General features: G+C 40.0%; 1 protein-coding gene across 1 annotated transcript in view; it reads right to left on the reverse strand.

Moving 5' to 3' along the window:
* Window positions 1-24,908, reverse strand: part of LOC117497287 (unconventional myosin-IXAb-like) — a 148,748-nt gene that overhangs the window by 41,461 nt on the left and 82,379 nt on the right. Inside the window, 6 exon segments of the mRNA XM_034149234.1 lie at window positions 5,772-5,906; window positions 7,061-7,087; window positions 7,089-7,178; window positions 14,545-14,634; window positions 20,339-20,465; window positions 21,315-21,412. Coding sequence (XP_034005125.1) covers window positions 5,772-5,906; window positions 7,061-7,087; window positions 7,089-7,178; window positions 14,545-14,634; window positions 20,339-20,465; window positions 21,315-21,412 — 567 coding nt within the window.

Raw genomic sequence — 24,908 nt, forward strand, 5'->3', positions numbered from 1 at the left:
ATCATAATTTTATTTTGGCTGTGTTTGGGGAACATTTTGAAATTCAATTTCACATATGTTTGGCTTCTTACATTTAAAGGGGCCCTATGATGCTCCGTTCTGGTTTCATATAAGTATTTTGTGCCACTGTGACATGTCAGAGCCCAGTCTGCTCTGATTGGTTAGCTGGCCGGCTCTGTTGTGATTGTCCGACCGCTTAGAGATATCCCGCCCCTTATCACGTATAATGTGTTGGAGCGCTAGCCAATAGAAGCGGGAGTGTTACGAAGTGATATCGTTATGTTACCGAAGTAAACAAAGGAGTCCAATGGAGGCGTTTCTCAAAATGTGGGATTTTAGCCTTTGCACACCATGAAAAACATAAAACACACTACAGGAAAGGAAAACTCCAAAAAGCACAATAAGGCCTCTACGTTGTGTGATCTGACTAGAATAAGTTGGACCTTTTTGACCAGCATGACTCAAAAGATTACATCAAGAAATCTGAAAATCTGCATCAAAAGAAAGAACTCTGTTTTTACAATCTATGAATTACTAGCTGCTTTATCAGTATGAACAAAGGCACATCTGGCAGTCCCTATTCAACCCTTATCCTATTAATTACTCCTGGACAATGAACTCAATGAACAGCAGAAGTCTCCCGTTATATCAGATGAAGGTAAACCTTTCCACATGTGTTTTATTTCTTTACAGATACCTCACAAGTCAAACATGGACACGTGTTTGCCTAAGGCGGTGGCCGTCATGTTTTCTCTCTAACTCTGATATCGTCCTCACATAGAGAAGAAATCAAGCACCAATTGGCATGTGGAGTGTAAACACCACACACACACCACACACACACACACACACACACACACACACACACACACACACACACACACACACACACACACACACACACACACACACACACACACACACACACACACACACACACACACACACACACACACACACACACACACACCACACACACACACACACACACACACACACACACACACACACACACACACACACACACCACACACACACACACACACACACACACACACACACACACACACACACACACACACACCACACACACACACACACACACACACACACACACACACACACACACACACACACACACACACACACACACACACACACACACAGTGTGGTCCTATTAGCTTTGGCCGCTGTTCCAAAGGTAAACACACTCACTGCTGATAAGACCAACTGATTGGTTGGAGGGGAGTAAAGCCCGGAGGAAAGAGAGGAGGAAAATCCCCCTGATGGAAAATCACCTCTCAAAGTCAGAATGACGGACAAAGAGGAAGCAGTGGTTCACGCTTGTTCAAATAAATAAATTTGATCTTGATCAGATCATCAGATGCTGCTGAAGTTCTCTTTATTCTAGATAGACGACTTAACTGATGTTCACGCCTAACGGCATGCCGAAGATACCACATTGAAACCACAAGAACCAGAGTTAGTAGCATGTGTTTTCTCGTGCTAATTTCTGATTTAGTAAAGATAAAGAAAGTTGAAGAAAATGTCAGTAATATTGTCACGATCTGTCTGTGTTTTATTTTTGTCCTGTGTCGATCTGTCTTTTTGGTTTCCTGTTTTAGTTTGAAAAGTGTTTAACCCCTGTCTTGTCTGTTGCTTCCTGTCTCTGTGTTCCCTCCTGCCTGATTACCCGATTCTGTTCACCTTGTGCCCCTGTGTTTTCTCCTCCCTCCTCACCTGTGGTTAAACCTGCATTTGGGTCCTGCCTGCTTCGCTCAACCCTGACAAATATACATATAAACAAACTACTGGGGGCGGCAGTAACTTAGTCTGTAGGGACTTGGCTTTATAACCAAAGGGGCACTAGTTCAAGTCCCGATCGGACCAAAAATACAGCGTGTCGACTGGTAGCTCGAGAGGTGTCCTTGAGCAAGGCATTGAAGCCACAAATGCTTTCTTTGCTCTGACACCTATCAATAAAAAAATGCATGTTTTGTACCTATATATATGATAACAGAGTGAAACACTATATTTCCAGTTGAGGGATCACTGCGATCTTAACAAAGTGAATACAACACTTTAAAAACAGCAATTAATAGTGAATTTTTTTGTTTCATATTCAGTAAATATGTAGAAAAAGGATTAAAACACTGATAACGTTCACAAAGGGCATTTCTGTTGATTCCAAGTAAATACGTTTAAAATATTGAGGACATTTTAATCAAAAAGCTTCTTATTTTCATTTAAATTTCCTGATAAATTGGTCGAAAACTCACAACAAATAACGAAGACTTCCGCATGATTAGCATCACTTAGCTCACAGGGTTTTTGTAAAAGAAAGCGTCTGCATTTTGAGTGCAGCGGTTAAAGGTTCAACATAAAGCATCAGACAAGGTGTGGAGCGCTGTCTCTCCTCCTGACGTCAAACTGAGGGTAGAGGGGCCTGTGGCGTGAACTGCTAAACTTTATTCAAACAAACACAAATCAGTTCAGATCTGGCAACCCTCGATTAGGAAGCTCGACCAACCTGCTTCTGAGGGGCCGCCTCAACTGTTGTCCTGTCAAATAAATTCAAGAGAGGCAGGGGGCCAAAGGTTGGGAGGACCCCGGTGATTAAAGGATAATAAACGTGAACTCTCCTGGAACAATATTGGGCAGAGTCCTGTGAGGGCGAGCGTCTCAGAGGCACTTTGACACTTATTAGTTGAACATAACACGGGAACAAAAACCCTCAAGTGAAAGGTTCAGTAAAAACAGAGACAGCAGTCACGAGCACCTGCTGCCACGGAGAGACAACACCATCAGTAAACCAGAATGACTTTGTATTCTAGATGCCTTTTTAGATGTTGATTTGAATCAAATGTACATGTTTTATATACAGTAAATAGTTTTACTGTTATACAGCGCTTTCAAAAGGTGATCAAAAACACTTTACAGGTACATTACATTCATAAATGATGAAAACAGTCCTCTTTTAAATGAAATAATATCATTTGTTTCCACAAGTTTCATTGTATCTTTGGTTAAAGTGTATGTAAAGGGACTTAAACGTAAGAAGGAAATAAGTCATTTTTGGTGGACCTTAATAATTGGGCAGAATAAACGCATTTTTTAAAACGTATGTAAACGACCCGCTCCCAATGCCTGACTAGAAATTGCATTTTGTTTTGAATACACATTTGTACCTGTGTTTATAATTGGCATCAGTTGATTAGAATAATATCACAGAATCTTTATTCCTATAATTGTATGAATGAATAATAAACAAATAAACACGACAAATAAAATAGGATTCTTATCTTAATCTAAGGACGTTTTTAAGCGAGAGTGCTCACATATTTATTTCAGCTACTTCAACTGTGTCCTTATTTTAACTTTGCATAACCATTAGCTTCAACAGCAGAACATCTAACATTGAATTGAAGCCAGAGAGTGCTTAACCATCAATTTTTCATTAACAGTAACTCAACCTGTTTGTTAGTACATGTTACATCCTGCAGAGCGCGCGCGCGCGTGTGTATGTGTATGTGTATGTGTATGTGTATGTGTATGTGTATGTGTGTGTGTGTGTGTGTGTGTGTGTGTGTGTGTGTGTGTGTGTGTGTGTGTGTGTGTGTGTGTGTGTGTGTGTATAGACCCTGAGGGCTAACTGTCAGAAACAGATAACAGGATCATTACAGCAGCGGCAGCCTGTGATCTTCATGGAGACTGAAGGGACGTTATTGCGCTCGTTTACAGACACACTGCTCTCTCTTTTTTTTTTTTTGTACACTCTGTTCTTCTCCTTATTCTGCCTTCAGCGATTTGCCCGCCTGCTAAATTGCCACAGCCAATCAGAATTCAGAATGAAGACGACAAGAGGCGACAGTCTCACGCAGATTGAGTCTCATTATTTCCTCCAAACGTCCTTCATCTCTGCTCTTTCCCTCTCACTGATCTCGCGTGTTCAATGAATCACTGAATATCAGGTGTTCAAGCAGTGGGTATCTGAATAAATGAGAATATATGAATACATAATATAGCTGATCAGTGCTTCAGTAATATTCCTTTTGAGTGCAATTAAGCTGGTGTCTCTTTGATAAACAGTGATGAAATGATATTTAAAATTAAAGGGGACCTATGATGCAAAATGCACTTTTGTACGTCTTTTATACATGAATATGTGTCCCCGGTGTTCCAGGGAACTCACCAAGTGTCAGAAAACACAACCCTCTCTATTTCCTCCATACCCAAATCTCTAAAAAAGGGGGCTGCAACGGATCTGATCAAAACTGATCCAGATTTGAACACTGTCCTGACGTCAGGACCGTGGCGCTACGGCTATTGGGCCAACTCCACCAATCAGGAGGAGACAGTCACGGCCATTGCCGTTCGAAAGCGCTGGAGACGCTGTAGTACATATGCCAGGCCTGTAGATGGTGCTGTTCTCACTGAATCTGCCCTTGCTAAAACAGAGCTAAAAAATGTCAAATTGAGCAAAATGAGGCATGGCTAAAATGCATGATCTGTTTGGTATTTTGAAAAAAAAAAAGTATAAATATGCCTTATATAGGTATGGTCCTACACTATATTATTCAAATATAGCATGATAGGTCCACTTTAAATAAAAGAAAAGGGAGGGTGATGCCATACAGAGGCATAAACAAGCAAACCAAAGCCAGTCGGAGAAAAAAACTAAAACTAAAACTTTAGGCAATGTTAGCTCTCCTTGTCTCCTGCACCCTTACCCGGCCTGTCAGCCTCTTCTGGTAATTCAGCACCCTTCCTCTGACTTTTTAGTTTCTATGAATGTGCGTGCAAACTTAACCTAGCTACATAATTACAGATGTTTCTACTGTAATGTCAGGGGCAAAGTGGCCTTCCAAAAATATTGAACAAAGCATGGACAGCAATACAAAAGCAGCTCCTCACACACATCTGATAAACAGGTAATCTTTTTCTTTCAGTTTGACGCAACTGCCAGTCAGTCCATTCATCGCTCCATCAGCTGAATCAATCTAAACCATGAAGGCATTTTTTAAAGAATGTGTAGCAGCAACAACAATGTGTTTCTGCATGAACTGACGTCACTACGATACCAACACACACTTTACAAAGAATGTTTGAATGTTGTAAAGATCGTCATAGAGGCAGCAAAACACAAATGCAATGATGTGTTATCAGCAGCTGCAACAATAACATTGGTCTGAATGGTATAAAATGGCCAAAATGGCATTTTTGCCCAAAAAGAGGAGAATTCAGTATGGTAGAGTACAATAACATGTCCTCTCACGGTTTGTTTGATATTATCTTTTTTTACGAGAAGCTATTTTGTGTGTGTTTTTTTCCACAAATACACCAGGAGCGATTAGGGCGCCTGAAGTGCAGAATATGCTAAGGCAATAAAACTAATTGCATGGGGTTTATGTTGAAATAACTAGCCTATGTTTACGTATTTAACTATCTAAATACGTAAGTTTGTTAACAAAAAAGTGTTAAAATAAGCCAACATTAACTTTGGGTTTCACACAAGACCTGAACCGCAGTCTAAAGGGTTTAAATCCTGGTTTTCTTTTACCCATCCATTCTCCACAACCTCATCCTTATGTAGACTTATGCTAGATTTATAAAATTATTATTATTCGCTTCACTTCCTTAAAGGCTGTACAGTAAGCTCACAATGATTTGGCTTACAAACAAATTGTTGCACCACTTTTTGTGTGTATATGGACCAAGAGGGAATGAGAAAAGAGTAGAGAGTAGAGGAGAGGTAGAAAATGAAACCCTACCTGCTCCAATTTGAAGATGTGTTGGTTGAAGTAGTGCTGCAGTCGTTCGTTGGCGAAGTTGATGCAGAACTGTTCAAAGCTGTTGTTTTCATAATCCTCAAAGCCAAAGATGTCCAGGACTCCTATGGACAGGGTCTGGAGGAAAAACACAGACAGCTCAGTTTCCATTAATACTTTACATATTTATAGGATCAGGATATTAAAAACAAAACCCTCCAGCAACACTGTTCTTAATTATTTAGAGATATTTGTATTGTGTTTCATTGATGCCTTTTCTTCACAGCTCCAGTGACCCGGTTTGCCCCCTGGGTGTCAGTAAGATTCATGACATCATAACATGCACCATCTGAAGGAGGCGTCCACTCAAAGGCGGCCTTTAATTATGAAATGGGCCGTAAAAGCTGTTTCCAATTAATATTTATTTTTTTCCAGCCGTGTTTATTTCTCTCTGAAGGGCAATGTAGTAAAAACATACATGAGCACACGCATATATAAACTGTTATCTGTACATAAGAACAATGACCTTGACAGGAAAGTGCAACCTCATCGACCCCCTGACAGCAGAGAGAGAGGACAAACACACACACACACAGATGATGTCAGTGCCAAGGGATGCAGACACACACACACACACCAAGGGCCGCAGGGGGTAAACTGAGCTGAGGGGAACCTGATGCCATCTGCCCAAATGTTCTTGGCACACACACACCCACAGAAACACACACACTGTTTTCTAATCCTTTAGATGCACCCACAGGGTTTACTTGCCAGCTGCCACTCCAACACACACACACACACACACACACACACATCACACACACACACACACATCACACACAACACACACACACACCACACACACACACATCACACACACACACACACACACACCACACACACACACACACACACACACACACACACACACACACACACACACACACACACACACACACACACACACACACACACACCACACACACACACACACACACACACACCACACACACACACACACACACACACACACACACACACACACACCACACACACACACCACACACACACACACACACACACCACACCACACACACCACACACACACACGAATTTTTATATCACACTGAGAAAGCCATAGCAGAGAATCAACAGTTTATGGGGTGAAAATGTTGTTTATGTCACTCTTTTCATATATGTTTGAGAAAATAAAATGTGGCTCTCCTACAAATATTGTGTATTTCTGTGTGTGTACTTATATATGTGTTTGTGTTTTTTTTTATCCCCCCTACCTTTGAGTTGTCCTCGAGGTCCTTGTTTGTTGAGCAGAGCATGGTTGGTCCTGAACACGATCCAGTCAAACAGAGCGCTGTACAGGGACTTAGCCATGGAGTCTCTCACCGTGCCCGCCTAAAAAAAAAAAAGAACACACACACACGTCAGTTTCTTCATGATCCAAATCATATGGATTTCTAAATCTGAATCAGGAACCAAAACTGTGTTATCAATCCCCTCACCCTCACTGAGGTGCTCAACCTTTTTGATTTCCCAGTGTTTCTATGGTTGTGTTAAATACCCAGCAACCAGTTAAATGTTTCTGCTTTTTGATTATTGACTTATTTTCCTTGTCTATGGGTGTTGTGTGCTGCCGTTTTTTTCAACAGCATGGCGCAAAGTCATTCTGCAGGGTGGCCGTTGTATTACAGGAACCTGCCGACTTCACTACATCAAACACTCGCCAACTGAGGTCAGCGCTTCTCCACAAACACAACAATAATGGTTCCCTCTCTCCTCTCTGGAACTGGATCAGTGTCATGTTAAACGTGTGAAATGGGCAGAGAAGAGGTCTAATGAACTGCTCTCTCAGGGAGAGGCTGAGTCATCTGATGGGAGTCACTGAGGGAACAAAATGAAAGAAACCACAAGGAAAAGCAGAGCAGAGAGACAGCTTTGAAATACTGTGGTGAAAAACTGGAAAGGAAAGTGTTTTTGAATCAAAAATAGGACTGTCGTTAATTTGATATGGCACAATAAAATCTGTTTCACATTATTACTCACACAAATAATTAGTTGATGACAAATAATGAATTGCCAACAAGTGTTTAGGTCATTTATAAGGAGAAAGAAATACGCAACATTTGCTGTTGAATGCATCGTGAGTTGGGTTTGACTATTTATTGACATTTTATTGATTATACATTTTTAAGTATTACAGTAGGTTCAATAGTAAATGTAGGCTACTCCCTTACCAGAATTAGATAAAATAGATCAATACCAATCTCATATCCGTATGGTACATTTCAAACTATGGCCAGGAGGCTATTAGCTTAGCTTCCCATAAAAACTAGCAGTAAGGGAAACTGCTCAACTGGTTCTTACTAAAGTTGAAACATATCTTTTTATTTTTTGAAAGAGACAGTTTTTGGGTGGTTTTATGAAGAGTTAGCTAAGGTGCATGTGTTGTTTTTCACCTTGTGACAAAGCCAGGCTAGCTTTGTCCCACTGCGTCCAATCTTTATGCTAAGCTAAGCTAAGCTAATTGCAAGCTGGTTCATATTTTGCATTATCTTATACACATGAGAATGCTATCAATCTTCTCCTCTCACCTTCTTATCAAAAAACTAGCTAATAAAGAACCATACATCAACAATATGTTTAGATACATCATTAACAACACTAGCACCAGGCTGCCAACATTAGCATTCATCTGATCTGTCTCAAGGGACAAAAGTAGCCTACCTTTTAGCTGAATTTCATCAATGCTAACAGTCTGAAAACAGCTATACATCTGTGATTTAGAGATGGGAAATGCCAGGCTGTTGTTATTAATAAATTGTCAAAGGGTTAATGACATCAGCTTCTTTTTATTTATAGGCTAAACACGGCCTGTGTTAAAGCTCCCGCGCTGCTCGTGACTCTGAGTTACTGTTCATAATATGTTCAGGAGCCTTGCTGGGAGAAGTGTTGTAATATTTTAGGTGTTTTCATTCAGGAGCCAGAGCTTTTAAGTGCCTCCAGACCTGCAGATCACTATTTGAACAACTCTTTTTAGATCCATTAAAACAACGCTGCCAAAAGGAGCCATTATTACGCCTCTACAAGCCAAAGAGCAACTATGCTTTCTCTTTAGGCATGATGAAAGGCATGCTAAGCTAACATAAGCATAATTAAATGGAGACTTGGACATCAGTGCATGGTGTTAGGCAGCAAAACGTGTTATGATTGAATGGTGAGAGGAACAAGACAGAGTCTGCTTAACTAGGTCAAACATTTTCATGGCAGGAGCCCCGAAATAACTATGCATTAAAACAGAGATCCCAATTTGAAGAGACTAATCCAATCACAGTTTCATTTAACAGGGATTGAAACATGAAATGGGAAATCAGGGTTGACTACAGAATCACACTTTCTAAAAGACCCAGTAAAAAGAGAAAGGTACCCTGGATTTCACTATTTTACCTTATAATCACTAAACTGATTGACCTGTGTTGTGTTTTTATCTCAAGTACAGACACTACAGAACAACAGGATGTTTAATTATGTACACCTGTTTGTCAAATAAACAAGTCTGAATTAACAACACATGTGTAATTTATGTTAAACATTACCATCCTTCCAAACAGCTCAATAGGATGCACCGGACATCTGAATGTAAATTAATTTTCTAACATCTTATCTTCATCCTCACTCCTCGAATTTTCTTCCTCTGTCCCTTATCACTTACATTGAAATGTATTTAGGAATGCATCCCATAGGCATATTTCTTGTTTTTAGACATACTTGAACCTATCCTTTAATTCAGGGGTGTCAAACTCAAATACACAGTGGGCCAAAATTACAAAATCTGTACTAGTCGAGGGCCGGACTGGTTCAATGTTTATTGAATGAACTTATTGCACATATTAAACCTGGAACTAACAAAGCTTAAATTATTGCCTATAAAAACAACATTACACATTAAATAATCAGTTGCATTCATTTCTTATGGCTCTATCTGCAGCTTTTCCGGAGTCGTTTCTTATGATTACATTTTTCCACAGGCCAACAACAGCTTCAAAAAAACTATTCCCCTCAAAGAACAAACCAAACATGCCCTGTTGTCGCAAGAAAGAAAGTGCAGAAGGAAACATCAGTGTGCTGCTCTGTGATGCTAGTTCAAGCCAGATACTTGGCATCTCATCTTGGGTGCAAGTTCATCAATGTTTGGGGTCAGGCTCTGAGCTGAGGAAACCCTCAGGATTGAGTGAAGGTGCAATATACAGGCGGGCCAGATCTAATAGTAATTAAAAATTATCCTGCGGGCCGAAATTAAATCCACCAAGGGCCTGATTTGGCCCCCGGGCCTTGAGTTTGACGCATGTGCTTTAATTGATTTGCCAGATTAAATTAAGATTAAACTAAAAATATCAGCAGCATACACTGTGACATCCCTGTTTGAGAGGGAAGCACATTCAGACAAACCAAATTGGTGAGAGGAAGTAGGTCTGAAGCTTTATGAAACAACAAACTGGCACACAATCACTAGAGGAACATTAGATATGAATACCTGTCCTAGATCAGTTATATAATAATAAAAACATACATATTCCCCTCTTTAAAAAGGCATTGGTGGGACTCTGAACCGGATAAACCTTAGAAACACTGCCGCCAAAAGCCGTGATGAAGCAAAACTGTTCATTATAAAAGTCGCCTCTCACTTTGCATTATTGATTGTTATGAGTATTTTTAGCTTGTGACGTTCCTGCTCCCACAAAGTTATGTAAGATTGTTATGAATAATACAACGTTTGATGACAATTTAAATGCTTCAGCAGGAACTCAGGGGATTGCCGGATGAGATGTGAACATTTGACGAGCTCACTGGGCATGAATTGTCTATGTGTTTGCAATGTAACTTAATTATTCACCACAATGGGACCAGTTAGGAACTAGGAGAGAACATGGCACGAAGCAAATGGGTAGAAAATGTTTTGCTGGAGGGCCACCCAAGTAACCGACAAAATAATCACTTTATCAGAGACTTTTGTAAACTGACCTGGCTGTTAGTATGAGCCGGTGTTGGTGATTATAAGGCTTTGCCCAAGAATGGGAATTGTTGTTAAACTTTTTCTTTCCATTTATTTCTCTCTCCTGGAAACAGCAGGAGGTGTGAAATAGCAGCATGAGCTCACGCTGCACGTGGCCTGCTGGCTTCCTCGCTGCAGGACGTTTTGTGTGTGTTTCACCACAATACGCTGCACATGTTTTTAATTTATATTTATGGAGTTGTTGTTTTTCTCTATCAGTGTACCTTCATTATATTTTACAATCTCTAAGCAATGGGTGATTACCTTTCCACTCTCATTATGACTTCAACGCATTTGAAACCTTTAATAGGAATTCAAAGCAAATGAATGAGCGTCTTGTTGCTCCCACCTCTCTTCCACTGCACCATGTCTGTCTTTAAACAGGAAGAAGGAAGTGGTGGAGTCAGATTATCTTGAGCCACATCTAATATGTCAAAGTCAGACATCACGCCTTATCTTAATAAACCTGGGCTCACATGCATGTGCACCTTAACACACACATACACACACACGCGCGATCATGATCTCGCAGCTCTGCACAAACTCTGATGTCTTTTCTCACTTCTCCAGGCCTGAAATACTATACATTTGTCCAAACTCGAGCTTAACCACAAAGGTTGACATTATTATCGCCCAGCATGGCTGACAAAAAGCTGGAATTCCCCATAATTTCACCATAAATGTTATCAATGATAACTTAATAAAGGTGTTTTTTTTAAGCAAGGTTATACCCTGGTAAAGCCTTGGTTTGTATAGACCCCTGGCCTCAACATAACACCATATGTTGTTATAGTCTCCATTATTGGTTTCAGTCTCTCTCAACGAGGTCTAAATGCACAGTGACATAGCTCACAATTTGATATGCATATACAGTAACAAGATAAAAAATCTACAGTCGACAAAAAAAGCTCATATAATGTAATCATTTGCTAATCATCCAGCAAAGTACAGCTGAGGCTATTGTGGTGAAATATGAATAATATGGACGATAAACGACAGAGAGGCAATGATTCCAGATGTTCCCAATTGCAGAGCATAACTGAAATATAAACCATGTTTCTTTACCTTTTCTGAGAAAACATTATTAGATTAATAAAAATCTGAGCAGCAGGGGGCCTTTTTGACTAAAACATGTTTCTTTAAAGTGCAATACATATTATCAAGGCTTGAAGAAAAAGACAAAATGACGGGAAGCTTGAAAAAAAGAAATGTGAAAAGCTGGATTGAAAACTGAAATGTTGCACTGTGACGACACATTCATTCTTTGAGTAATGCTGAAACACTTTAACAAACTCCAGATTATGACTTCCTTTGAGGTTTCCAAGCACAGTTTCCCTGCATGAAATGGGAAATAGTTTTACTCTCATTACTACTCAAACCCAAGTGTTTCATAAATGCATTCCACCTGACTCAACCACGGCCCATCCAATGAATTCAGGCATCTTATTGGCTGAAGTTGGGGAAAAACCAGCTCCTCCACTCTGCAGCCCACCGAGGTTCAGCAGGTCACGAGCCAAAGCCTTCACATCTAACTGTGGGTGGATGGGACAGCTGCCTAGCACATTTACTCAACCTTCCTCATCGAATAATTCATTTCTGAGAAGAAGCGGCAACAATTGCCAGGTTCTTTTCTCCACATTTCCTTTGAATAAAAGCAGGCGTGTTATGGATTCAACAGGTGGCCTCAGTTCTCTCCCACGGCCTCTGAGTCAGATCAGAGCAGGTCTTCTTTTTCAATGCTCTCCTGATGTGTGTGGGCGGTTATACATTCATCTTTTTTTATAACCAATTTCAGTATTACAGGGAGTGAGGATTTATAATAAAAGGAGATATTCCATTTTTAAAAGCCTGTTTGAGTCTTTTTAAGGATTAAAGATTTAGGTTTAGAAACGTATAAGAGCTGGGGTTAGACACATGTGTTGGTTAAGTTACAGGTTATTGGCTAGAGAATGCATAGTGCAAATTAGTGGGTTACTGTTCTAGGTATTCCTGACCTCATTGCATGCTAACTTAACCTAAGGTGGCTTAAAGAGGACATATTATGCCCACTCTCAGGTTCAAATGTGAATTGTGTGCCTCTACTGTGACATGTCTCCATGCTTAAAGGTCTTTATTTTTTAAACCCACTTAAAATGAATATGTATGTATCTGTGATTCATCATTAGACAAAATACACTGTATGTAAAAAAGGGATCCCTTGTTGCAAAGCATTGTTGTTTTGAAGGTATATCAGGAAGCTTTTTTTCAGCAAAAGAGCGCTTTCATCCCAATGCACGCTCCCAAAGACTAAACTTGGAAATGCTGAATATTGGAGAATGGAGCGGCATAGATGTCATACATTGAAAACTGAAAATCCACTTCAGTGCAGTCCATTAGCAGCTTGTTTTGCTTCCCCAAATTGAACAAAAACTATTACTGGGAAAGCGATAGAAAACAGTTACAGTATATGGTGACAAGTCATAAGACGGGGGGTTTCCCGTTAGCTATGGTATCTTGTTTTTTCAATATTTTCCTTTTTGGTCAATAGGGGACTTTCAGAGATCGAAAGGTCGCCACCTCATTCTCTCCAGGTCTAACTATATCCCTTTACCTCTTGCTCCTTTCAAGATAACACTACCTTGTGAAGGACAGGAGGGAACTTCCATGACTTGACACCATAACCTGCAGGACAGGGCTTATCGTAGCTATAGGCTGTGGTCTAGGATTTTGTTTCTGATCACATTGTCTGAGTGTTTGTTACACAGATAGTCAATAAAAGGGGAATGTTTGTGTTTGTAACTGACAGAGAAAGAAAGACACCCTCAGGATCTGGCTTTTGGACTCATTACTGTATATTCCAGAGGAGGTTGCACATTCCTGAGACCACACCACATGACTGTAAGGATGGGGGGGGGGGGGGGGGTGAGAGCGGGAGCTACCATTGTTGGGCTAAACTAACACTCAGATCAGATGGGGGGGATTGAACTGAGTAGCGTAACTGTCTATGAGTAGCATTTCCTTGCAGACATGTTGGGGACAGAAAGATAAACAAAGAAAACACTGTATGGCAGAAAAACAATGGCAGACATTAACGGATATGTGATTTAGAGACCTGTGCATTTAGACCTTTTCAAGAGAGAAACTTTTATCACGTGATCATTGACCAAATGATGGGGATCTTTCTCAGTCATCTAAAGCCTAATGGAGGTAGATTTGGCTGAGTGCAGAGTCTGTATGGACGTGGGTTAAGTTGCCCTGTTCCTGTTCCTTGACTCGACAGGAAACAGGAAGTTGCAGAGGAAGAGCCCTCTATCAAAAGAGCCTTACAGAGAGAGGTGGTGGTGGTGGGGTGGGGGGGCTGGCTGGGGAAGTACCACAACAAACTCCCCAGAAAAACTCCACAGCTTAACACACACAAACACAGAATCTCCTCTACAGCTGAGGCACTTCATAACCAAACTATCGGCTACTTACTTGAGACTGACTAGATTTCACACCCATTTTGACTGTAAGTGGTAATACTGTATGTGTTGAATATATCCGCCAATGTTAGGCAAAGTTTCAAAAAAAGTGCAATGACACAGTAAGGGGATTTACCAGTAATATGTCATCTGTTTTACGACATATACTGTAAAGGTCAGATACAGTCTGTGTAGTTGAGACTCAGGTAGGTAGATGTCACATGTTGACGTGTTGCTGTATGTAGATGCTGTGAGGAATACAAAATGTTACCTCAGCAAGTTTATAGGGTACGATGAGTCTCTCTCCGACAGTCACCGTCTTCCTGGTGGTCAGAGCTTCCAGCAGCATCTCCTCTTTGACCTGATGAGGGAAACAAAGACAAAAGGACAAGGTCAAGATCAGGGTTTGGTGCCTAATTATTCCACCAAAATTGGTTCTTATATGCAGGCTTTTTAAGCACAGGAGAACCTGCCTAAAACATAGATTCCTTTCCCATTTCTAGTAGACAAGTATTATGTTTCTGTTCTTTTTTTGGTGTGTAACATTTGATGCCATGTCTGTGCAGCAAGCAATAATAGCAGGGTAAGTAAATAGTGGAATTGTTCATCTTCATATCTGTAACTAATTGAGTCCCTCTCTCAATCCAACAAACCAGAGTTGGTGATTGTTGGACGTGTTTAAACTTGTTTCTGCTGAGCTTAAATAAAGTGTGTTATACGAAGATCAGCAAGGTAAAATGACTGTTTCTGTCAATGGAGTCTGGTGTTTTTTTGTGTTTGTATATAAATGATATTACTATATTACTATTATTTCATTTTAGAAACCATGTATTGACTTAACCACATCATAGCATTTAATTAAAGGAGTTCAAATTAATAAATGATTTGTCCCAGGGATACTGTAAATGCAAATTGTAACCTTTTCCGTTAAAGACAAAAGCCAGATGTTAGTGGGTGTTATTTCGTTTTTGTCCAGTGGGAAAAGAGCTTTAGAGATCTAACATGTTGTCAGAGAGATTTGCTGTTTAAGTTGTGACTTATTAGAGTCAAATGATTGCACTCGGCATCAATAGTAAAACAAACCTTGTTAGTATTAAACATGGCTACTGATCAAACCAAAAGTTATTTCTCTGCGGAGAGCTGTGAGATTACTTTTTGTGATAAACCTTTTTTGATGGGTGAAAGTGATGAAGTCATGGGAACAGTAAGAACAAAAACATGCAGCTATGCCCCGGTCCAAAAATGTGCAAAGGCATGCTTTTATTAAAAGGGTTCTCCAGAAATGTAATATTGCACTTCCATAACGCTGTAAGACTCACACGAGACAGATTAAAAAAAGGAATGAGTACAATTTAAACAGCAGAAGCCGAGATATAAAGACTTTTAGATCCATGTATGGGTCTGATTCCAAATAATGCAGAATCGTACACTTCCCATAATGCAACAGACATACAGAATTCAAGTAAGGCATATAGTTGTGATGGTTAAACAAAACACCTGAAATCTACCAGGGAAGCTTTCTTGCAGCTGACTCCAAACTCTAACTAAAATAACATATATATACTGTATCGTTTAATGTTCATAAGAGGACAATAACATTTCGTATCATATGATTTGTTTGCAAGTACTGTGCACAATGTGATAAATATCAAAGATATGTATTATGTACATTAAAACATCTATTGCATACCATTAGACAATATGTCATTACCCAAACAGTTTCTTGATTAAAACAAGATTATTATGTAGTTAATATATGTGGTTGTAGTGGAATACTTTCCTCAATGTATAAGCTATTTAAAGACAGGCATATCACATTTTGTTTATTTCTTTCTACAGTATAAGCCGTTTCTCAATTGGACTTTCCAGGAAAAAGTGGCACACAGCATACATTACCCTGATGACAGAAGACTTTATCCATATCACTCATCCCTAACAATCTACTAAGCCTCTGCTCACAATAACTCTGCTGCTTTTAACCGACGCAGCTGGCCAAGATTAGCCCGTAAACACGGCTCTCTGCCCCTTTCACACATACGTACAGTACAACACTATGTGGCGAGTTCACACTGACTCTAACTTGGCCCCAGATGAACCATTGATGACAGGGGCCACAGTGAGAAGCAGATGTCCCCACACACATCTTCTACATCTATATGGGATTAGGGGAGTGGGCCGACCAGATGCTGCTCAGACCAAGTGTGTGTGTGAGTGGTTTTTTAGGGTGTGTGGAGTACATGTGGCAGCATGTCTTCTTGTGTGATTGTCTGACGTCTTCATGTGCAACAGTCAAGAGTGTTCAGCTAATACACATTATGGATCTATTTTTGTCAACTGGCTCCTTTTGTTCAGGCTTTAACATAAACAAGACGGGGGGAAAGGCTGCATGTGTGTAATTGTGTGATGTGCGAGTGCGATGCGAGGGTGAGAGTTGCGCTGTGTGCGGGTGTGTCGTTTGTGTGGTGTGTGTGTGTGTGTGTGTGTGTGTGTGTTGGTGGGTGTTTGTGGCAGGTGGCATAATCAGACTTCTATTTCACACTGCCTGGTAATCTCCTCTACAAAAAAGCAAACCCTATTCTGCAGCCTGGTGATTGGTCTTTAGCGGTACATTTCCATGTAATAGTCGCTTGGTAACAGGCTTGCAGCTCCGCCTATGATCACGTCTATATAACGCCATAACACACAGGAGTTTTGTAAACACTGGTCTGGGGTCAGTGATGCTGTTGTTGTATTAACCTTTTTTTTATTTATTTTCCCCCTGAGACATGAAGAGTCTAATCGTAATCTCTGACAGATGCCGTTCTCTATCTTCTATGTTTGATAAAGCAAACACCAACATTCATAGATCATTAGCTCCACTTCTTTGTTTCAATGGACCAATCACAGCTGTGCATGAACTTTGACATCACTAACATTTCTGCTTTTAACATTACATGTCACTGAAGGCTGGAAATATTCTTAAAATGTATTGAAAGGGTTGCAATTAGATGGTATTTTATTGCAATTGGTATCTAGCACTAGTGCAATATCCAAATGTCATTAACCGTTATATTTGGTAAAGGCTAAGTATTTCAAAAAAACACCTAAAACATCTATTGCAATTATTGTGATGCTTCAGAAAGTCCCTATTAAAAAAAAAATCTTGTTTGGTACAGATCCTCCATCCTCCAGTCAAAATAATCGCAATGAGTAACCTTCCTATATTTTGCAGAAATGCTAACTACTAGGGAAAATAAAATCGGCATATTTTCGACTTTGATGAAGTGGCCTTGGGCTTATAAACTGTGTTTTCAGGTACTGTTTTTACAAATAAATGGCATCAACAAATGCAGGCTTTAGTGGGATTTGTCGTCACAGTAAGCTACTCTCTAAGGACCGGTTACCAGTTTGCACAGGAATGTTTTGTGGTAAGCTCAAATCACTCAATTCCCCCGCTCAGAGGATCCAGTCTGTCAGCCGTCCATCAGCCGTCTACTTCCTCCTCCAGTGCCACATCCACAGGAAACAGGAAGTCCTGACTAGTTTCATTCCTATTCATTCATCAATCCACACTGGTGCCAATCACTTATACCACACTTAGAGCTCACATCCTATCCTGAGTGAAATGATAGTTTACATATCAAAGCAAAGTACAGACCGATTTAAACAATGGTTACTCATTCATATTACGACTTCACTTGTTTGTGCACTTTAGCTGAGCTTTCCAGTCTGGCATCACCCACGCATAGCTGCTTTTAACAAACCTCAAAAAGTCATTTAGCATCTTCTCTTATGCAAAGGGTCTTCAAATAAAGTCATGCATCACCAATAAAAACTAAGTGCTAAGTACTTTTGATGGCGCCTGTCTGGTCTGTACATCCATTCTGTTAGCATCGAGCTAATTCAATTAGAAAATAAATTCAAGGCACTTGCTGTGTAAATCATAGTAAATGCTTTTCTGTCAAGTTGCAGTTCAATGAAAGCAACCATTTGACCTTTATAGCCAATTTATCAATTTATTTCTCCAATAAACATCAAAAATGTGTACTTATTATTTCTGGAAAACAATCATTTTAAAGAATTGTTGCATGCAACAAACAACCAATGCTTATGCTTTAAGTATCTGCCCTTTTAGTCAACTACTCGCATGAAATACAAGTGATTTTCCCATTGGTTGACCGCTCTTTTGTCCCATCAAAACATTCTGTTGCCACAGTAAAGAGTTCAGATCGCCCCTCCAAATGCAGTTTGAATGTTTCTCTTTGTTTGTTTGATTTCATTAGGCTGTGTTTCGTTTTTCCTTCTTTCTTCTTATTCCTTTTAAGAATGTTTTTAAACGTCACTGGGGACAAATAGCCATTGCACCAACTAACCGACCTCCAAATAAACTTGGACTTAAAACACTAACCCGAACATGTGGCCGACATGTGGCTGAGCCCACGTCACTGAACCCTGGACCTGTGGAGAGTCAAAGAGCCCGGCCTGGATGTTAAAGGGGAAACCAGAGCGGTCCTCCTCAGTCATAACATCCCGCCGGGCTGTTGACAGGAGGCTCCAGCACACTTCGGACATTGTTTTGTCAGCGACTCAACAAGCACATCCGGCTAATCGTTGCAGTTTGTAACGGGGACTGGCCACCATCCCTCGACCCCGAGGAAAATCAGAACAGCATGTGGATGTTTGAGCCGTCCTCACAGAAAACAAGTGTGTGTGTGTGTGTGTGTGTGTGTGTGTGTGTGTGTGATGTGTGTGTGTGTGTGTGTGTGTGTGTGTGTGTGTGTGTGTGTGTGTGTGTGTGTGTGTGGTGTGTGTGTGTGTATGTGTGTGTGTGTGTGTGTGTGTGTGTGTGTGAGGTTTGCACTCAGTGTCAAGAATGAACACACATTCAGCACAACATCATACACTTTGTAAACGCTGCGTGGCACGTTAACCCAGCCAGGAAATCTTTTTCAATGTCTCTGGTCATCATTTGGACGATAATTACAACATTTTTCTAGATTAAGGTCATTAAAATATACATTATGCGCAGATCAAAGCCTAAATAAATGCTTTCAACTGTTTAGTTTTTTGATTGTGCAATTATACAACAAATAATGCAACAAAAGTGAGGTTATGAAAACATGTTAAAATGAATTGACCAGCGTGAGACTGCCCACAATGCACATGTAAAGTAGTCTACGAGGCAATTTACTTCTACAGTTTGACCAAAACATTGTTGTTGAATCCAGATGTCGGCTAAACTTCATTTGAACTTTATTTACAGAGACAAACTAACTATGCAATTATATTAGTAATGATTGCATTGTGCAAGCAAGGACAAGACTGACCAATCAACAAGCATCCATTAGAGACAGACCTTAACAGCTAAGCTATAAATAATCAGCACTTTGTGAAAAATAAGTGCTTTACAAAACATTTCACTGTTGTTTTTACACTCATTTAAATATAATTTGACCATGCAGGTGATTTGAGTCAACAATGATCTGTTGTTCATATGGGGAAAGCTCGCCCACGCAACAGCACGGCAGCACAAGAGGTCTGAAAATAGCTTCAAAACAAAGTGAACTTAGTTGAAGCGCCGGATGGTTGGACGGCTCTTTGAGACCTGAAGCACCTCTAACTCTCACTGTCACAACAAGCAGTACTCGTGTGCAGAGAGCTCTCTGAAGGCTCTTTCCTACAGAAGGTACTCCTGGCATCAGGATGCAAAATGCCTCACAGGGCTTGAAGAAGAAAAAACACAGCAAAAGGAAACTAATTCAAACTCCAGTGGATGTTGAAGTCTGTGGAGTTTCAAGTATCTCCAGTAAGCGTGTAATAGAATCACTTTTGGAGACAAAATGGCAGAGAAAGTATTTAGGGAGAAAAACAAGCTCTGCGGTAAATCCCTGCTCCAATTCTTCATTTTTATTATCCTTCAAAGTATTTGGAGTCGGCGAGACACAATGTACCGAGTAATCTGACAAGGACAAGTGGCTTTTTCCATTGGACTTCCACATAAAAACTGCATTATTATTAAAACTCAACTTTATCTCGCCATTCCACAGCATTACATACAATGGATTTGATCTTTACTAAGGTCTCACCTCGAGCAGCTCGGAGACGACGGGCAGGCCCTCTGGGTTGCAGATGTCGATGGAATCGTCTCTGTAGGTCTTCTTCTTGTAGCGGATGTTTCCCAGGTGGAGGATCGCTGACAGCAGGGAGAAGATCCTGAAGACGAAGAAGAAAAAAGGCACTTATTGTTAAGACATTTTCCTTGTTTTTGGGCAGTAAAATTACTGTCCTATTGAGTATGTTTTACCACACTTGAATTCAGTTTCTCTGCTCAGGGATTCTTTATCAGGACACCTTGTAGGGTAACATCCTGTGGCATTTCTGCTACTAGATTCGTTATATCCTTAAAGACTTTGTATCTGATCAAATATCTATCTATAAGAGTTTATTCAGTTCAAAACAGGATGCAAGTTATACTCACAATTTCTGATTCAAGCCGAGCGAAGAACATGACTATACAAAAGTTCCTGACCTACACCTTTTGAAATATTCAATACAAATGACTTTAATGACTTTAGGGACTCTATTTGTCTCCTAAAAAAAGAGTAGTTTAACATTTGGGAAATACAGTACTCTTATTTGTAATATTTCTTTAAGTAAGATGAGAAGATCAATACCACTCTTGTTTGTTAATCAAATACAAAACTATTGACCAGTGCCTGAACGAAAATCCGATAAAGAGTGAGTAGTTACAGATAGATTTGTGTGTGCTTTAGAAAAGTCTACGTAAACCACTTGACCCTGATTTTACAGACAGGGATGAGGTTTTGTGATCATAGGTAAGACATTTATAGTAAAATGCAATGATTGTTTTTGTTGTCCTGTGGTTACATATGTTTGGATATCATGCTTGTTTTAGTTTTTTTATGTTGAATTTGTTGTCTATTATACTGGGACCATGTTGTAAAAATCTCTTTATCTGTGGGTGCCTTTGTTTCTATGTCTGATTATCCATAAAATGAATTGGTCATTTATATAAATCAACAGTTGTACAGCTGATCTTACTGTTTGCGTGTGGTGGGTAAGAAGCCGACCATCTCCATGGCGAGCTGCAGCCGCTCAAAGTCGTGTTTCAGATCCTCTCCTTCCACTGTGAAGCAGTCCTGCTGGTGTCAGGTGGAAACACACACACACAGAGAAAGGGAGAAGAGAGAGACATCAGTATCATAATGGATTTCTTAAATACATTTTCAACATATAAACTTCTGCCTTAAACCTTCCGAAAACAATCCAAACTATTCCACTGCAAATAAAGATGACTTGGAGCTTTGTGAGACTAATGGACGAATGTTTCAGAGCTGAATGAGTCTATCTACCGTACACGTGTACTGAAGAATATAAATAAGAGTGTGTGAATATGTGTGACCAAGCAGGGTTTCCCCCTATATATCATCAGCTAATATATCAGGAAGTTATTGCACCATAAAATGAATGAAATATAAAAAATATATATATCATGTAATCCTTAAATCTAAGGTAGAACTAGGGCTGTCCCTTGTAAGTCGATGTGTTAGTCGGTTTCTAACCCTACTCATCAGATGGCAAAGACCACATCTTTATTGGATAAGACCATCACATACAAACTAAAATGTATTAGCAGTGATGGCCATCTAACTCAGCTCAGCAGATGACTGATTAATTACTCAAATTATATAGTAGCTTGAAGAGATTAATTATAGCAGAGTGGAAATGAAACACAAGCCACCTCTGTTAACACGTTTTCTGGGGAAACTCCGCTTAGTGAACATATGAATGCATTTCTGTGTCACTGGTAGTCAGTAACATCATACAGTGATAGTAGCGTAGGAAAAAAGTGAGGTATGTAGATGTGTGTGTATACAGTGACTGTGTGTATACAGTGTGTGTGTGTGTATACACAGTGACTGTGTGTGTGTGTCTCCTCAGGCCTCCGGTTGGTCAGCATGTCTCGCTCAGGCTGTAATTAGCACATACCACAGCGAGCGGCCAGCGAGAGGAGACTCAGGAACCCATAATCCACACTCTCCTCTTCTTGTACGCTTTAACATTCAACACTCCTCTGCCTCTCCATTGTTTTCCTCTGGCTCCGAAACTACTCAGGAAGTGCGGAGCCAACAATCGGCGTATTTCTCCTGCGAGCTTCTCCAATTGCAACAAAGGGGTTTTGAGGCTTCTCCAGCCACGACGAGACCCGTGTAAAAAGGCAGTTTTCAAATTGCTGGGTATGTGAGACCTCAGTGCCAAGCAGCACAATGTGATACGTTTAAGGAAGTTGAGAAATAAAGAGATCAATTTGGGTCTGTTGCGAGGGAATACTTGGTTGAAAAGCAAAACCGTAGCTATTGGTGCTTCTTGAGAAAGGATGATTAGGAAACAATCTGCTCTTCTTTCAGATTTTAAACAAAGAATCTCTTCTCACTCATAACAATTGTAACTGTTTGCCGGTTGCAAACACTTCTGGTTGCAGAATTACACCAAATTGAGTCAAGCCCAGCTGACGCAGCACATGCAGCTTTTTAACAGATTCGCTCATGGATCCAGTTAAAATTAATGTGCCGTCCAGCCGAGGCTTACTTACCATGACTTAATCATGATTTATGTTGACAAGGCACCCTGTCGATTCTGCGGCAAAAGCAGCATGCCACCCCGTCACTAGACATTCCACACGACCATAAACCATAGACACCAAAACAAGCACAAAATGCATTTATAAAAAAAAACACAGCCACAGCGGCCCAGAACCAAACACCCGACTGCACACATCAAACACAAACATCCAGAACATGTTTGGTCTTTGGGATGTTAGTCAATCTTTTATGAATTCACATTGGTTTATTTTCTATTTTCAGCTCCAGACGTTGCATCTGGAGTCTGTATACACACATGTCTAAAGCATTGGGTGTCTCTATTTACCGCAGCGAGCCCACCCCCCCCCCTACATTAGCCAATGGGAGAGGTCAAGGGTTAAAAAGACCCAAAGGGCTGGTCAGATGCTCAGACAGCTGTCAAGAGCTGCTGTGTGTACGTGTGTGAGAGTGTGAGTGTGAGTGTGAGTGTGAGTGTGAGTGTGAGTGTGAGTGTGTGTGTGTGTGTGTGTGTGTGTGTGTGTGTGTGTGTGTGTTTATGGGTTTGTCAAGACGGTGACATCATGGCATTGAAGCGGGGGTCACAGACTGATGAGGTCATTGGCAGACCCTTGAGGGAGACAGCGTGCCAGCAAACAGCGAGGCGGGGGATATGAAAAATATGAGAGCGAGGAGCCGAGGGAACAAGCGTCAGCGAAGTTTAAGGAGTAGTTCAACAATTAGGCAAAGGAACATTATAGGCTTCCTTTGCAAGTGTGAGATGAGTGAGAAGATACATTAAAATGTGTTTATGTTGTCTTTTGGGACAGCAAAGCAAATGTATTTCCATGTTGTGGCCCCTAGTAATAACAAAACAATTCAAAACAGCTTAAAATAAAACGAAAGAAGGCATTATGATAACCTTTCAAATAAAAACAAGGCCATATAAGAAAAAAGGTTTTGAAGATGCTAAAATATAATAGAGGATAGCAATTCAAAATCATGAAAATAAACAAATATATGGGATCAGGGCGTGGTTAGCCTAGCAAAGCTAAGCATTTGGGAAGTAGCTAGCCTGGTTCTTAAAAGCTGACTTGATAACATGATGTTTTTGTAGCTTAATGCCTTTAACCAATACATGAACCAAATATAATATTTATGGAGTTACATGGTCTATTTCTTGATAAAATTACGTTTTATCCATCTGCCCATTGCTCATGTGAAGCATATTTAAGTAGGCTACATTGTGAAAGTTATCGTGTTACTCCAACCAAAATCAGAAATGGACCTTCTTAAATGTTTGTGTTATGAAGACAAACTAAATACTGTCTGTAAAAATGGCATCTTAAGAGTTGTAAGTATGTGTCGTTTTTCACAGTAGAAACAGCTATTTTATGCTAAGCTAGGCTAAAACACATCATTGCTTTAGCTCTAAAATGAACGCATCAATCATGTCAATCTTACAGTTTATTTTTATAATGCTGAAGTTTTCTTTGAAAAGGGTAGTTTTCAGATAATATGTTTTTTGACTATCAATTAATCTGTCCTATAGGCTGGCTTTAAAAACGTTAGATGTGTAGCTTTCTCCTTTTTAGGAACGGAAGCTGCTTGGATTCACAATGGCTAAAACAGTTTGATATTTTAACGAGGACTGACAATGAAAAATAAGAATTAAAGCGACATCAAAGACATTTCTAAAATCCTCAGCAGCATAAGCTTTGATGTGCATTGTTGCTATGTTAGAAGAAATCCTAAATTCGTCAATAAATGCTACTTTCATTGCAACGATGTGTCAAAGTGATTTTAGAAATGTACACAGACAGCATGTCTCCACATTTGTTGCCTTGACATTAAATCAATTGTGAACCCTGGGAATCCTACGGACGACAGAATATCAGAGCTGAGCATAATGGGGAGTATTTGATATTTCAAAGACAGATTGTATGTGCAAAACTCATTTAACTAGATGAATGTGAAACAGGATCTATTGTACATTAAGAGTGTCCTCAGAAAACCTTTCCTGAATAAAAAGAAGTGGGGGACAATGAGCCAAAAT

This window comes from Trematomus bernacchii, unplaced genomic scaffold (genome assembly GCF_902827165.1).
Source record: "Trematomus bernacchii unplaced genomic scaffold, fTreBer1.1, whole genome shotgun sequence".
NCBI lineage: Eukaryota > Metazoa > Chordata > Actinopteri > Perciformes > Nototheniidae > Trematomus > Trematomus bernacchii.